This window comes from Callorhinchus milii, unplaced genomic scaffold (assembly GCF_018977255.1).
Source record: "Callorhinchus milii isolate IMCB2004 unplaced genomic scaffold, IMCB_Cmil_1.0 Scaffold6, whole genome shotgun sequence".
Lineage (NCBI taxonomy): Eukaryota > Metazoa > Chordata > Chondrichthyes > Chimaeriformes > Callorhinchidae > Callorhinchus > Callorhinchus milii.
Genome location: NW_024704747.1, coordinates 13,304,397 through 13,320,295, shown reverse-complemented (window position 1 = coordinate 13,320,295; position 15,899 = coordinate 13,304,397). Strand labels below are relative to the sequence as shown.

General features: G+C 46.2%; 2 protein-coding genes across 2 annotated transcripts in view; one reads left to right on the top strand and one right to left on the bottom strand.

Moving 5' to 3' along the window:
- iqca1 (IQ motif containing with AAA domain 1) overlaps positions 1 to 4,032 on the bottom strand; it is an 81,928-nt gene extending 77,896 nt beyond the window's left edge. Inside the window, exon 1 of the mRNA XM_007905875.2 lies at positions 3,640 to 4,032. Within this exon, the coding sequence (XP_007904066.2) occupies positions 3,640 to 3,650 (11 nt within the window). The 5' untranslated portion in view covers positions 3,651 to 4,032. The remainder of the gene's footprint in view (positions 1 to 3,639) is intronic.
- A 6,050-nt stretch (positions 4,033 to 10,082) lies between these two features.
- On the top strand, positions 10,083 to 13,328 carry ackr3b (atypical chemokine receptor 3b). Its single transcript, XM_042336367.1, has 3 exons — positions 10,083 to 10,144; positions 10,285 to 10,486; positions 12,007 to 13,328. The coding sequence occupies exon 3, from the start codon at positions 12,033 to 12,035 to the stop codon at positions 13,143 to 13,145; it is 1,113 nt and encodes a 370-aa protein (XP_042192301.1). The 5' UTR covers positions 10,083 to 10,144; positions 10,285 to 10,486; positions 12,007 to 12,032; the 3' UTR covers positions 13,146 to 13,328.
- The last annotated feature ends 2,571 nt before the right edge of the window (positions 13,329 to 15,899 follow it).

Sequence of the window (15,899 nt, the reverse complement as noted above, 5' to 3'; positions counted from 1 at the left end):
CTAACAGGAGCCAAGTGGGAAATATCTTCAGATCTCCTTATTCTAACCTTGGATTGGATGACTTCTCGAATACAGTGTTGTATTGTCAGAGGCTTTGTCCATTAGATGAAATGTTAAACTGTGGGCCTGTCTGCCCGTGCAGGTGGACGTTTAAGATCTGGCACCATTTGAAAAGAGAAGGGAGTTTCTCTCTCCCAGGGTCCTGGCCAACAATCTCCCAGATAAAATCGGACACTCCATGGGTATTTTGGGAACATTTCTGTGTGCAAATTGGCTGCCACATTTCCCTCCAAATACATGGTCACTACACTTTATATCAAATCCTGTGAAGTATTTTGAGACATATAGACAACGTGATAATGTGCAATACCAAATGAAACGATTATTATTAATTAAAATGTGTAGCTTGTAATTATTTTGAATCTTTTTTATTACTTTATTGAATTATTTGGAAGCTTCCTCCCTTGCTTGCTTCAAAGCCGGTCTCAAGATCCTTCTCTTCGATCATGCCTTTGGTCACCCTCCCACCTCTCTGCCTTCCCTCACTCCTACACCATCCCTCCCCCATGCTCGGGTCCCAACACCTGACTGTTCAGTGCTCTGGGACGTCCTCCCGACGTGAAAGGCGCGCTACAAATGTAATTTTGTTGTTGGGGTTGGGGCACTTATCCTTCAAAAAAACAACTGAAGCACTGGAGAGAGTTCAGGGAAGACTGAACTCTTGATCCTAGTGCCTTAGAGCTCTAAGTTACATGGGCAGTGAGGCCTCCAGAGCTAAACTTGTTTTCGATAGAAGGAACATTTACATTTTATCCATGTCTAATCAAGTGAAAGACTCGGTATGTTTTTCAATGAGGACAAACTCAGCTCTGTGAAAGTTCTGATAATATTATGCTCTTAAACTCGGAGTCAGCCCTGACGGTTATGTGAGGCGCTTTGAGATGATCTCCCGAGGTGAAAGGCGCTATAGAAATGTAAATTGTTGCTGTTGCTATTCTTTGGACTCTCTCCAGCTCTTTTGGGGAAAGGGAGGAAAGTACAATGATTGGTCTATACCGAGGTTCCAGCAGCTGGTTGGAATAGGAATGAAATGAAGGACCAGACTTGAGTCAGTGAATACCAAAACAAGTTTACAGCTTCTGAGTTGGGTCTATTGCAGGAATAAGGAACTGTGGTTCCCACTGCTATAGCAACTATTCAGCCTATGCTTGGCCCTACAGCAATGGGGCCATTGTTTCTTTGGTAACACCAGGGTAAATAGTTAACATTGAATCACTGGGGCAGGAGCCTGCCCACCACATACAATAATAATCGTTGCATTTCGTATAGCACCTTATCACATTGCCGTGATGTCTCAAAATATTTTACAGAATATACTGTAAAGTGTAGTGACTGTATATTTTGTGGGTGAAACACTACAGCCAATTGTGCACAGCAATATCCCACAAACAGTCGTGGATTGAGTGACCAAATTATTATTTTTGGGGATTATTACCCCCAGAAAATAATCTCCCAATCAATTAACAACAGGTTTTCTACTTACCATTAGATAAATAGAGGCTTGTGGAGTAAAGAAACTTGCCTAAGGTTTCGCCTTGCCTGGGAATCGAATCCGTGTCCTCTCAGTTGCAAGGCACGTGCTCTAACAAATATACTACAGGACTCCAGGATATCATAGAGTTTACCAAGCGTTCTTTCGCTTCCTCACTCATGTATGACAAAATTTGTACATGAGCAACATTTCCTGAATTATAACTGTTGCCTTCCAATCCGAAAGGCCATTTAACGTAGCCCATGGCACCTTATAAACTGGTTACGGGGAACTTACTACTTTCCCTTGGTCTTCATTCATCCCCAGTTCAAATTACATAAGGAATATGGAAACTTACCTAAAGTTTTTCCCCGCCAGGAATTGAACCCGGGTCCGCTCGCTCCAGAGGCGAGCGCTCTATCCAATATTCTACAAGACTCCACAAACAATTATTACAAACAACTTTCATCATAAACAATAATAGACTGCAACTCGATTTAACTTGTCTTTTTGTAATGACCGTACACGCATGTCCAAAATTAATAATAATCCTTGCATATGATACAGTGTCTATCAGCACGACAGGAGGAAAGCTCAACAACAACAACTTGCATTTGTATAGCTCCCCTCACGCAGGGTAGTATCTCAGAGCACTTGACAGTGGAGGAGCACGAACACGAGCCGGGGGGAGTGGGGAGGTGACAGTAGACACAATCGAAGATGAAGGTCTTCAGGCGCAATCTAAAGATGGAGAAGGAGGAGGCAAGGCGGAGGGATAGAGGTAGAGTGTTTCAGAGTTTCAGAGCGTAGTGGCTGAAAGCACAGCCACCGATTGTGGAATGGAGGGCACGAGGGACAAGCAGGAGACCAGAGCCTGTTGAGTGGAGGCAGCGGGTAGTGGGTTGGGGAGTAAGCAAGTTGGAGAGGTAGCAAGTGTCAGGGCATGAATGGATTTGAAGACAAGTGTGAGGATCTTGAAATCGATCTGTTCGGTGGTGGGAAGCAAGTGGAGCTTGGATAGAACTAGTGGGATGGGGGTATGGAGTTTAGTGCGGGTGAATATTTGGGCGAGGGAGTTCTGAATTAACTCAATTTTGTGGATACTGGAGCTGGGAAGACCAGCACTGAGGGATTTGGATAGTTGAGGCTGGAGGCGAAGAATACATGGATGATTGTTTTGGCTGCATTTAGGGTAAAGTACGGTCGAAGACGGGCAATGTAGCAGAGTGGAGACAAGATGTCCTGGTCAGGGACCAGATGTGGAGAAGGAAGGACAGCTGTGGGTCAAACGTGATGCCTTGGTTTCGCACCATTTAAATGAATCTGAGGGATAGGCCTGGGAGGTTGAAGAGGTCAGAACCGCAGAACAGAAGATGTTGATGGGAGCCAAGGAGTATGGCTTCCGAATTGTCAACATTTAGCTGCAACATTTTGCGCTCATTCATGCCCTGATGTCGGCCAGACAAGCTGACAGAACATTGACGGTCCTAGAGTCGCAGCTGGTAGAGAAGTAGATTTATGTACCACCCGCATCCATGTGGAAGTCGACCCCTTGTCTGCAGATGACATAGCCAAGAGGGAGCATGCGGATGAGGAAGAGGAGAGGGCCAAGGATGGAGCCCTGGGGTATGTCACAGGTGACCTCAAAGCGCTTCACAAGATTCACTGTAAAGTGTAATAACTGTGGATTTTGTAGATGAAAGGGGCAGCCAAGTTTCACACAGGAATTATCCAAAAACAGTTGCCCCGAAGTGAAAGGTACTGTATTAAACGCAATTACCATTAATACTATTATTAATTGCAATGTCTGAAAGCAGAACCTTTGGAACATCAAGCAGCAACATGCTCCTGATGTGGCGCTGAAACTATTATCTTGAAAAGGAACTTTAATAATAAAAATAATCCTTGCATTTGGTATAGCATCGAGACGTCTCAAAGCGTTTCACACGATTTTTACGGTAAAGTGGTTTTCGGCTGTGTATTTTGTGAGCGAATGAATACACAGTCAAAAAAAAACCACTGAAAATGGGCATTTCTGCTATTCCACAACAAATACAACCAAAACGTGGTTGCATTTGGAAGATTCCCCACTCTCCCTGTTTTCCTACCTGTTTGACATGATTGCTGTTTGTGGTGGAGGAGACGATGCTCTGCAGCTGCCGAGACCCTCGTTTCTCCCCAAATCGAGCTGGACTTGTCCACAACACAATTTACAAACCAGTCAGAGAAGCAGCCACGACCCAGTCATACCCCACCCCACAGGGGCAATGGGGACCAGGGGCTGGTGACTGGATGAAGTTTTTGGTATTAGGAGCTGAATGCTGTTGCTTCTTATAAAATAACTCTGCACACAGTTGCTTGGGGAGGGAGAACCTCCTGTGTGTGTGTCCAGCTCTGCCCCACTCACTCACTCTCTCACACTCACTCACTCTCTCACACTCACTCACTCTCCTCTCACTCTCCCAACCTCCAGCGCCAAGGCAACCAGGACGCTGGCACATGCGCACTGCACACACGGGCTTTGCCCAGAAATTAAAAGACGTTTGTAGCCCAATCACCAGCGCAAAAGAAGCCGGTTATTACGAGTTGCCTTCTCTATGGGCAAGCAGAGCGGTCGATTCAGGCTTAGTGCTTTTTGAAACTGTAGAAAAAAGTTTGAAAACGACTTAAAAGTAGAGAAAAACAAACAAAAAAGCCGTTTTTTCCACGCGCAGTGCCGCAGAAAACTCCGCCCAATTGGGCGTGAAACCCGCCCAAGCCGCCCGTGTTGGGTGGGAGGAGCTGGACACGCATGCGCACCCACTCCTGACATCGCCATGGCAACGTGGTCCTCAGGCAAAAAGGAGCCTCATAAAAGGTTGTTAATGGGAGGAAAAGTTTCTAACCCCCGCAATTGCTCCTAAAAATGAGCAGGAGGGGGGGGGAAGAAACCCCTCCGACTGTTGATTTTTAGGAGCAATCGCACCGCCCCACCGTGTGCTTGTCTTTGTAAAAATGTGTTTAACATTTGACCAACAAAACGTACAATCACCAGACGTTGCTGTGAAAGTTCAGCAAAACGCAGTCACTGCACTGCATTGTCAAAGTCCTGCAAAAACACAGTCAGGTGGGGACTTTCAGCTCACAGTCCAGGCCGACAATGCCATGCAGCGCTGGGGGTCCCCTGCATTGTCAGAGGTGGTGTTCGGAGATGCTAAACAGAGGCCCCTCTCTGCCCGTTGAGTTATGTAAAAGATCCCATTGGCATTATTCTGTTCGAAAAGACACGGGAGTTTCTCCCAGTGTCCTGTCATGACAGAAAAATTAGTCATTTGCTTCATGGCACCCTGTGGGGCTTTCTTCACATGGCTGGTACATTTGTGGTCCCATAGTTCGTGCACTCGCCTCACAAGCGAGAGGACCAGGGTTTGATTCCCAAGCCTTAGGCAAGTTTCCTTACTCCACACGCCTCTGTTTACCTAGCAGTAAGTAGGAACCCAGTGGTTAGTCAATTGGTGAATTGCTTTCTGGGGGTAATAAACCTTTCCCTCAAAAAAATTGATCACCCAATCGACAACTGTTTGTGGGACACTGCTGTGCACAATTAGCTGCCGCGACAAAATATACAATCAATTCACTTTACAATATATTCTGTGAAGCACTTTGAGATGTCTCAAAAACGTGATGAGGCGCTATATCACATCTAAGGTTTGCCCCCCTCCCCCCCAGAATCAAACCTAGGTCCTCTCGCTTGTGAGGTGACCACACTAAACACTACGCTATGCGACTCCATGCTACGGAAATGGGAATCCCACTAAGAATGGGATTGGCCCAAACATTTAATGGTCCCACCAGTGCCCTGTGGTGGGAGAGGGAGCAGCCTTCACTCCAGCTTTCTCCACAAGAGTTTTCATTTACGTTGCAAGCAGGAAAAGCCACGGGTTCAAAAGGTTAAGGACTCAAGTGGAGAAACACAGCAGGAAACAAAATACATAAGGTGGAGGGAAAGACTGATGAGCACTTCCCTCATCGGAACGCCAAGCCTGTGTGAAATGTGTGCACGCACTGTGTGCACCAACCCGTTTATGAAACGGTAAAACAACATTGTTTCAGTTGGAGGAAATAGCGCCTAACTTTCTGTGTAGCTTACTGTTAATACAAATAATATTTCTTTCTGTGACCCACGATGAACACAGCTACAGCTGCAGGACACAGCCTGTCCGCAGCACTTATGCTTTATTCGGGGCTGGCTTTCTTTCACCTAAAATCCTGTCACTGTTGAAACTTGCAATGGGCCCTTTGAAGGGTTATGATAATAGTGTGTTCATTTGATATAGCACCTTACCACATTGATAAAACATCTTTGCAGACGTAAATGTCATAAGGTGTTACATCAAGGGAAATCATTATTACAAGAATAATACTTTCTTGAGATGTTTTGACATAATAGATATAATATCAAATGCAAGGATTATTTGTCATTTTGAGCATTGCTCAGGAAAGGATAGGTATTTCATTCTTGACTTAAAAGCCATGTTCCATTGGATCCAGACAAAAGTTGAAGCTTCAGTGTTGAAAATTTGAAATAAAACAGCAAAACTGCCAGAACCTATCCAGTTCTGATGAAGGGGTCACACCCAAATTGTCAGCCTGGCTTTCCCTTTTCAGATGCTGCCTCTCCCTATGGTACTTTTGCTGCTCTCTCTGTTTTTACTCCGCTGAGACTTTCTTCTGCCCATCCACCATTCCCCACAGGAAGATAACCAATGAAGGAGTGATTTTTTTTAATGGTTCATTTCCCGTGCCATTGGAAAATGGGAGAGCGGAGGGTCACAATGTAAGGGGTGTTTTTCTGAAAGTTGTGGGCTCAAGTCTCATGTCAGGACTTGAACTCACATTGTTTAGGCTGACACTGTGAAGCTCATCTTTCAGATGACACATTAAACTGGGTCCTGACTGTCTGTTCAGGTGGACTTTAAAGATCCCATGGCTCTATTCAAAAAGAAAAGAGAGTTTCTCTCTCCTGTTGTCCTGACCAACAATCTCCCATATAAAATTGGTGATTCATTTCATGGTTTGTGGAGTCCTGTAGCTCAGTGGTTAGAGCACTCGCTTTGCAAGTGAGAGACCTGAGTTCAATTCCAGACAGGGTGAAACCTTGGGCAAGTTTCCTTACTCCACACAGAGCCTAATAATAATCCCTCCAAAATCCAAAAACAATAATAAATTGGTCATTTTCAATCTACGACTGTTTGTGGGACATTGCTGTGCGCAATTGGCTGCCGCGTTCGCCCACAAATATACAGTCAATTCACTTTACAGTCTATTCTGTGAAGCACTTTGGGACGTCCTCCCGACGTGAAAAGCGCTATATCAAATGCAAGGATTATTATTATTATTATTATTATGGTTGTTTGTGGGGCATTGCTGTGGGCAATTGGGATGCCGCATTTGGCTACAAATACAATCAATCCATTTCACAGTAAATCATGTGAAGCACTTTGAGCATCCACCAATGCAAGGATTATTATTATACTGATGCTTCGGCACATTGTTCTGGGAGGGGGCACTGGATTGTTGGGAAGGGCTGTCTTTCAGATGAAACAATTGAACCCAAGATCTTATTTGCCTGTTCAAATTACAAGTCACAATTGAAAAATAGAAGGGGGTTTCTCCCGTTGTCTTTCCCCAGTGCGCAAACACTTGCTGTGTGCCAAAGCACTGTTTAGTTGTGTGCAAATTCACAATCACGATACTTGACAGTATTCAATATAAAGCGTTTTGAGATGTTTTGATACGATTAGCCATTGTAAAATTGCAAGTTCTTTCCGTCAACCTGCTTGATGTCAGCAACCACTAGAGGGTGATGTCTCCAAAAGGCACAATGGATTGGTACATGTGGCGCAAAAAACAGCAGGAGGCAGTGAATAATCCCCCTAGTCACATGCCAAAAAATATTCCCATTACTACAGTGGAAGTGCTCTGAGATGGGTTTTGTTTAACATGGGACCCTGCTACCATTTCCAAGTCAAGCAGCTGTCAGAAAGGCCCTGGGCAAGGGTCTGAAGCCTAACAGTGAGAAGAGAGAATTTGGGGATAATTCCACCCTCCTGTGCCTCCTAACAGACTGCTGAATGGCATTAGCTGAGGCATGGAAATATTGCCCGCCCCTCCCCCTTCAAACACACACTTCCAGCCATAGGTACAGTGTGTCCACTGGCGTCAAGGAAGATGGGGGAGAAGAAATTGGAGAAATTAACTTGCAAATACAGTCAAATATATAGTCAGTCAATTCACTTGACAGTATATTCTGTGAAGTGCTTTGAGACATGGCACTATATCAAATGCAAGGAATATTACTATTATATTAAGAGCTGTCAATCACATAGTCTCTCTCCTGGTGTCCTGACCAACAATCCCCCAAGTAAAATTGGCCACTCACTCTATGGCTGTTTGTGGGACATTGCTGCCCCATTTTGTCCACAAAATACAGTCAATCATTTTACACTATGAAGTGCTTTGAGACGTGTCAACAATGTGATACGGCCCTATATCAAATGCAATCATTATTATTATTAAATGCTTTGAGACATTCTGAGATGGTTTTGAGCTAATTGCTCCTTGGCCTCACTTTCAAATCTCTCCATGGTCTCGTCCATCCCCACTTCACGTCTGTGGCGCATCTGCAGCCCTAGTACCCCAGCCGCTCCCTTGGGCCTGCTTCATGCCCACCTCCCAATCTACTATCGGCGGTCAAGCTCTCAGACATTTTGCCCCACTCTCTGCAACTCCTTTGGAGAGTCCTTCTACATTGCTCCTCTCCCCCAACCCCCCTTCAAAACCCACCTTAACACCTCTCTTTTTGGCTACCTTCCACCAATGCCACTCACTCCCGTTAGTTTGATCTCCCAATCAGCTCTGTGAAGTGCTTTGAGACTTGCTCCCAACATGAAATACACTGCATATATATATCAATTGTTGGTGTTGTTGGTTGTTACAGGCATTATATCAAATGCAAGGATTATTATTCATACTTCAACAAATAAATAAATGCCTTTCACTCCCCTCTCCCCTACATCAGGTGGTGAAGCCCAAATTAAAGTCAGGATCAAGATGAAAGTCCAAACTGAAAGATAAAGGGTGGTGGTGGTGGTGGAGGTGGGGGGGGGGGGGGGGGGGGTCGTTGGGGGAACTCAGAGACCATAAAAATAACATGCATTTCCAAGGCAGGGGGATTAAAGGTACTGTGATCCTCTCATTGGTGGCATTCTCCAGCACTGTGTGACCATGGGTCCTCACATCCAGGATGCAATGTATTGTTTCCTGAAGGAGCAGGGGGTGGGAAAGGGGGGAAAGATCCAGATATATGGATGAAATCACATTTCAATTACACAATCTCACTGCTCCCAATGGGATTTCCACTCCCTGCATTTCGACAAGCTGTGCCTCTAACTGCTAATAAATAGAACATGTTCCTTTAACCTTTATATGTACATGCAAGAGCAACTGATCTCTGGGCAGCAGAAATTCCACCCAGGTCTCGGTTTGTGGAACATTGTGGAGCATCCAGAATTCAGTGGACTTTTAATTTTGAAGTCTGATCTCAGTGAATTTCTTTCAAGAACAACAACAGGAAACCCAGCTTCAAAGTTAAAGCTGAATTCAACAGCTTACAGGAATTTGGAAAGGCTGTGGGAATGGGAGTTTCTCCCAGTATCCCGGCCAACAATACCAACAATAGCCCAACTAAAACTGATCATTCGCCTTGTGACTGTTTGCAGGGACATTGCTGTGCGCAAGACTGGCTATCATATGTTTCCCTGTAAAATACAATAAATCCTGTGAAGTACTTTGAGATGCCCTCTTGACATCGTGTTCTGGGCAATAATCCCCCAAATAAAATTGGTTACTGAATCCACGGCTGTTTGTGGTATTGCTTTGCGCAACTGGCTATTGCGTTTTGCCCACAAAATACACAGTCACTCCACTTTACAGTAGATAATTATTTGGGGAGGACACGTTTGCAGGCCTATGGGGAGAGCGTGGGGGAACGGGATTGAATTGGATAGCTCTTTTCAAAGAGCCGACACAGACACGATGGGCCGAACGGCCTCCTTCTGTGCTGTATAATTCTATGATTCTATATATCCTGTAAAGCTGTTTGAGAAGTCTTGACGACTTGATAGGGCGTTATATCAAATGCAAATGAGTGAGAGACCAATGTTATTGGTGGGTGTGTGTGTATGTGTGGGGGGGGGGTGTTGATCAGGAGAGAGGAACACCCTTCCATTTTTAACATTAGCTGCACTGAGGTGCAAGTGGTGCGAACTGCCCGTCCCTCCTGAACAAAGGCTCAGTGCCCGTGACCTGACCTGGCGGGGTGGGCGGGTGGGGTTGGCTTGGCCCGGGCTGGACCGGACCGGCCCCCCCTGGGCTGGATTTGGAGGCGTCTTTTATTTCCCACAAAGCACGAACGTGCTGCAGTTTTTCAGCCGCGCGGAGAGGAGAGGAGAGGAGGGCTCCCGGGGGGGTGGGGGGCAGAGACCTGGACCCGGACCAGACCAGACCCGGACCAGACCAGACCCAGACCCAGACCAGATCCTGACCCCGTAGTGTTCAGCCTTCAGCAGCGAAGTAAGCAATGCTTTGAGTTTTGTCCGTCTTATTTCAGCTCCTGTCAGCTGCACTGTGCTGTGTGTTGGACGGAGGTGAACTGCACTGAATTCCCCGATCGCTCTCCACTATAACTTTTTTTTAATGTTCTGCACTTTCAGATTCAAGACTCGGGGACAGCGGAGGGTTAAATATCAATAGGAATCAGTGAACCTGACCCTCCGCAATGCCTTGGGCTTTGCTACAGCGCCTGAGCTTTAACGTCGCGAGTCTCTGAGTGGAATTCTCTTCTCCACAGAACGGGACCTGACACCGCCCTGAGACCGTCTCCCGATCCCACACACAGTCAAACCCCTCTCTACGGTAAATCGTGCGAAGCGTTTTGATACGTCCAGACGACGTGATAAGGCGACGTGATGATAATATTAATAACGTTAGTTATGTGTTGTGACGGTGCTGTAGACCCCCCTTCACCCCTATAAGGTGTTGCCTTTAATTTTTTTACACACACGTCGAAACTTAAAAATGTTTGCAAAACGTCAATGTTTTTTTGAGGATGGAGGAGGTGCACAGTGACCTGAGACCCAGACCCGGACCTGACTGCCCCCCCCCCCCCCCCCCCCAGGGCTGTATTTGGAGGCGCCTTTCATTTCACACAAAGCCCAAATTATGTCACATTGATATCATGTCCGAGCAATGGATCAATTGGCCGAGTGCGTTTGGAAGATCTGATGCTGTTTTTGTTTGAACATATCGATGGGAGTTTCAGATTGGGGTTTAAGTGTTAACAGATTTGGCAGCTCTGTCAAACTGCAAATACTGGATCTTTCTGGGCTGAGCTCTCAGTGAAGACCATCTGCTTCGCAGTTGGATGTCTCAAAGTCCCTTAACCGTTCCACATCACCCTGCGAGGCACCAGAAAGGCACTGAGCCTGTGGCTCCCTCTCTGATGGTTCTTGTACTACAGCAGGAATTGGTCTCTGATTTGTGTCCCGCCTGACATTCTGGCCTCTTCTTCTGTCTGAGGCACGGCCTCTATCTGAGGCGCTGTCCCTGTCTGAACAGTGTCGTTCGTGTGTGTGACTGTAGTCCATTCTGTGCTGTTTACACAGGGTGCAGGGGTACATGGTTACTGTGTGTGTGTATGTGTATTGTATGTTTCTGAATTTGTGCACGCGAGTTGTGTGTCTGACTGTATTACATTCTGCGCAGTTTATATAGTGTGTAAAAGTACCGGGTTACTGTGTATGTGTGTGTTTGTGACTGTATTACATTCTGTGCTGTTTACATAGGGTGTAGGAGTACATGGTTCAGGAATCCTGTAGCTCAGTGGTTAGAGCACTCGCCTCGCAAGCGAGAGACCCGGGTTCAATTCCCGGCAGGCGAAACCTTGGGCAAGTTTGCTTACTCCACACGCCTGATAATAATCCTTCAAAAAAAAAATCAGTCACTTCAATCCACACTATTTGTGGGACACTGCTGTGCGCAATTGATTGCCGCGTTTTGCCCACAAATATACAGTCAATTCACTTTACAGTACATTCTGTGAAGCGCTTTGGACATCTAGAAGACGTGACAAAGCCTATATCAAATGCAAGGATTATTATTATTATGGTTACTATGTGTATCCTTCCTACACCACATCTGGTCTTTGACCAGGAACACTTTCCTCCACCTCTGTCACATTGCCTGCCTCCGACTGTACCTCACACCAAACGCAGCCTGGACCCTTGTTCACGCTTTCGGCACCTATTGCCTTGAGTATTCCAATGCCCTGTTTGCCGATCTCCCCAGCTCCACTATCAACAAAAACCAACTAATCCAGAATCTGCTGCAGGCTGGAGATGTAGAAGCTTTGGGTAACATTGTGCATTGTTTTACAGCCCACTCGCTCTGCCGTTCCATCACCATGACTGCTTCCGACCTGACTGCCATCGCGGACTTCCTGGAGGAGCTGAACATGACGATGAACGAGAGTTTCTGCCTGCCGAACTCCTCGGAGTGTGTGAGCTGGGAAATCTTCCACTGCCCTTACGCCTTCGATAAGAACGCGATCCTCTACACCATGTCTTTCTTCTATGCCTTGATCTTCATTGTGGGGCTGGTGGCCAATGTGGTGGTGGTCTACGTGAACCTGAAGACCAAGAGGACTCAGTATGAAACCCACCTGTACATCCTGAACCTGGCGATTGCGGACTTGTGCATGGTGGCCACATTGCCTATCTGGCTACCTTCGCTGGTCCAGCACGGCAGCTGGCCCTTCGGTGAGTTCATGTGCCGGCTCACCCACCTGGTCTTCAGTGTCAACCTCTTCGGCAGTATCTTCTTCCTGACCTGCATGAGCGTGGACCGGTACATCTCGGTGGTGCGGGTCGGCGAGTCTGTCGACCGCAGGAAGGGGGTGATTCGCAAGATCATCATCGTGTACGTCTGGATCTTTGCCCTCGTGGTATCCTTCCCAGACATCCTCTTCCTGAAGACGGTCACCCTCCCTTCCAATGGCGAGACCTACTGCTACCCGTCCTACCCGGAGGAAAACTTCCGAAAGTGGATGGCTGGGATGGAGATGGTCTACATCATCATAGGTTTTGTCATTCCATTCCCTATCATTACTGTCTCCTATTTCCTCCTTGCGAGAGCCATCTCCAGCACGAGCGACCAAGAGAACAAAAACAGCCGTAATATAATATTTGTCTATGTGATTATTTTCCTTATCTGCTGGCTGCCCTACCACACAGTCTTGTTCATCGATGTGCTTTGGTTCATGAACCTCATCTCCTTCAGTTGTGAGCTGGAGAGCTTCATGTACATTTCTCTCCACCTGACCCAATGCTTCTCTATGGTCCATTGCTGTGCTAACCCCATCCTCTACAGCTTCATCAACAAAAACTATAGGTACCGGCTCATGAACGCATTCACCGTCAAATACACGGCCAAAACCAGCATCACCAAACTCAAGGAGACCACGGAGACAGAGTGCTCCTTGGTGGAGGCGGTGTCTGAGATGACTGCTTTTGAGTAAGAGCCTATCCTTCGCAACATGCTTGGGCAATGAATGACTTCCAGGAGCATAGGAAGAGGAACCGTTCAGCTCCTCAAACCTGTTTGGCCATTCTACTAGATCATGGCTGATCTGTCCCTCAACTCTGTTTGCCCGCCTTTGCTACATATCCCTTGATACCATTAGCTAACAAAAATCTATCCACCTCAGTATTGAAAATTTCTATTGATCCAGCATTCACAGCCTTTTGGGGGAGAGTTCCAGATTTCCACTACCTTTTGTGTGGAAAAAGCGCTTTCTGACTTCACTCCAAAATGCCCAAGCTTTAATTTTAAGATTATGCTCCCTGTTCCGGATTCCTCCACCAAAGGACATGTAGATTGTTAGATTGGGAGAAGGGAATGAGTTTGTACATTACAAGTCAGTGGAACTCACATGTATTCAAGACCAAAATCATTCCCGTAGAGGGTCTCCAGAGTTAATTTCCTCCTTTCCACCCTCCCCTCACCACCATTCCTTATGTAGAAGGAATTATTTTACTGTTTAGCTAATCTCTTCAGAAAATATTGAGTGGCACACACACTAAGCTGAGCTGAATGGGCGTCATTTTCTAAAGCTAAAGGATGTCCGTGTGATGTCAGGGGTACAGGGTAATACAGTGCATTCTGACATTAGAGCTTGCAGAGCATAAGTTTCACTCCCTTGCATTGCAGAAAAATTCAGTGTGCTTTATAGTACAGGGAATATAGGGGATTAATTATACTTTACCTGGTTTTATTTTGGTCAGCCGGGTGTCAGCTTAAGTGTAACCAAACTGAGAATTCCATGCATCCCACCTACACATGGAAATTCCAGAGATAGATTGTTCGAACGGAATGTGCACTCCCTCCCTAGAGGGATGGATGCTGCTTACCTAATTCCGGAAAGTATTAGGCAAAATTTGGGGACTCCAGAGTTTGCTTTGGCATACTACTGGAATCTTAACCAACTAAAACCACATAGCTGGCCATTAATAGCACTGTCTGGCAAACTTTGCCCAGCTAGGACCATCCTACCCAATAAGGCTTTGGCTTTCAGGGATAAAAAGGAGCTCAGTGGGATGATTCTCTGGCCCCAGTGATTGGTCTGCCTTTCCAAGTCCTGCCAATGAACTGGCTGGCCGTGCTGTCATCAGCATGCCCTGGTATACTGCAGACCCGCATGACTCAAGAACCGGACTACGGAGAGGGCTACCACAGAGGGCTGGCTCGATTCCGACATTCTGTTGCCAATCATGTCACATTGGAGCCAGTTGGTTCAGCTCCAAGAAGACCCCACTTAAGCTCCAAGGACCCCACCTGTTTAATATGGAAATCAATTCTAACCAGCAAAACTCACACATTTCAACAACAACTTACAACACAATAAACTCTAGGATGGAGCTCCAGATAGCAGGGGTAGGAACGGCTGAAAGCTCACCTTTTGCATTGGGAGGACATCAAAGATCAACACAGCTCCCAGAAAATCAGAAAACAGCTTGATGCTGTGATGGGAGGATAATAGGATGGGTCTTCTGGAGGGATGAGATCAGGAGGGCCGACGAAGCCGTCTTCATCCAAACTAGTATTCATTTGATCTTGTGAGTTGAGTTCTGTTAAATCTGCTTGCCAAAAGAACTGTCATGATTGTGCCCAATTGGACTGTGAAATAGCCTAGCAGTGATCTGAACAGCATTCAGCATACATTTTGTGAATGGCTTCCACATACATCGGTAGTGAACAGCTGAGCAGAAGAGTCCTTGATGTGGCTTGATATATATTGGAGCTTAGTTAAATATATAAATAGTACATGAATCAGTCTACGTATACATCACTGCTGAATGCATCCAGTAATGGAACATGTAAACTGTTATTGCATTTGATACGTAGATAAATACTAGTTTAAGCTTACTTGCGTTAAGCTGGTAAACATTATATGAGGTGTAATGGACAGTTAGAGTTTCACAAGTCTTCTTACACACTCCAGAGGCTGGGTTTGAGCTCATAAACTACAAAGGCAGTGAAAGGCATTAGGAGGCCTGGTGTGTGTATGTAGGGGGGTGTGGGGGTGCAGAATGTATTCCTTCACATACAGGGATATGGGGAAAGGGCAGGTAAATGGGATTGAAAGGATGGTTCTTAAAAGAGCCAGCAATGGCATGATGTGCCGATTGTTCTTCTCTGCTATAAACTTCTATAGTTCTCTGGTCTTTCCACTGGGGAATTTCACCCATTTGGATGAAAGGGAGGGTGAGGTGAATGTCAAGAAGGAGTGGAGAGGGGCAGAGAAGGGGGTGCTTATTGACTTTTGGGAGATACCTCATAAAATGGTGAATTTGATGTGCTTTGCATCAGGTGGGCCTTAGTAACAGGAAGTTAATAAGAGTTGGACTTCCCTTCACATCAGTAAGATGTCCCAGGGCGCTGAACAATCAGGATAATCTGCAGCTTACCTCCGTAAAATGCAGAATTATTTAGAACTCTGCAGCTCGTCTCCTCCTCCGTACCAAGCATCATGAGCCGATCACCCCCATCCTCACTGGGCTCTACTGGCTCCCCATCCCCCAGGGGATCAAGTTTAAAATTCTTGTCCTCACTTTTAAAGCCTTCGTCAACCTTGCTCCTCCCTACCTCTGAGACCCATCAACACCATGTGAACCTGTCTGCTCCCTCTGTTCAGTGGGGGTGGGCCCGCTCTTGTACTTTGCACTGCCCAACCCACTGTTGGTGGTTGGGCCTTCAGCTTTTCTGCCCCACC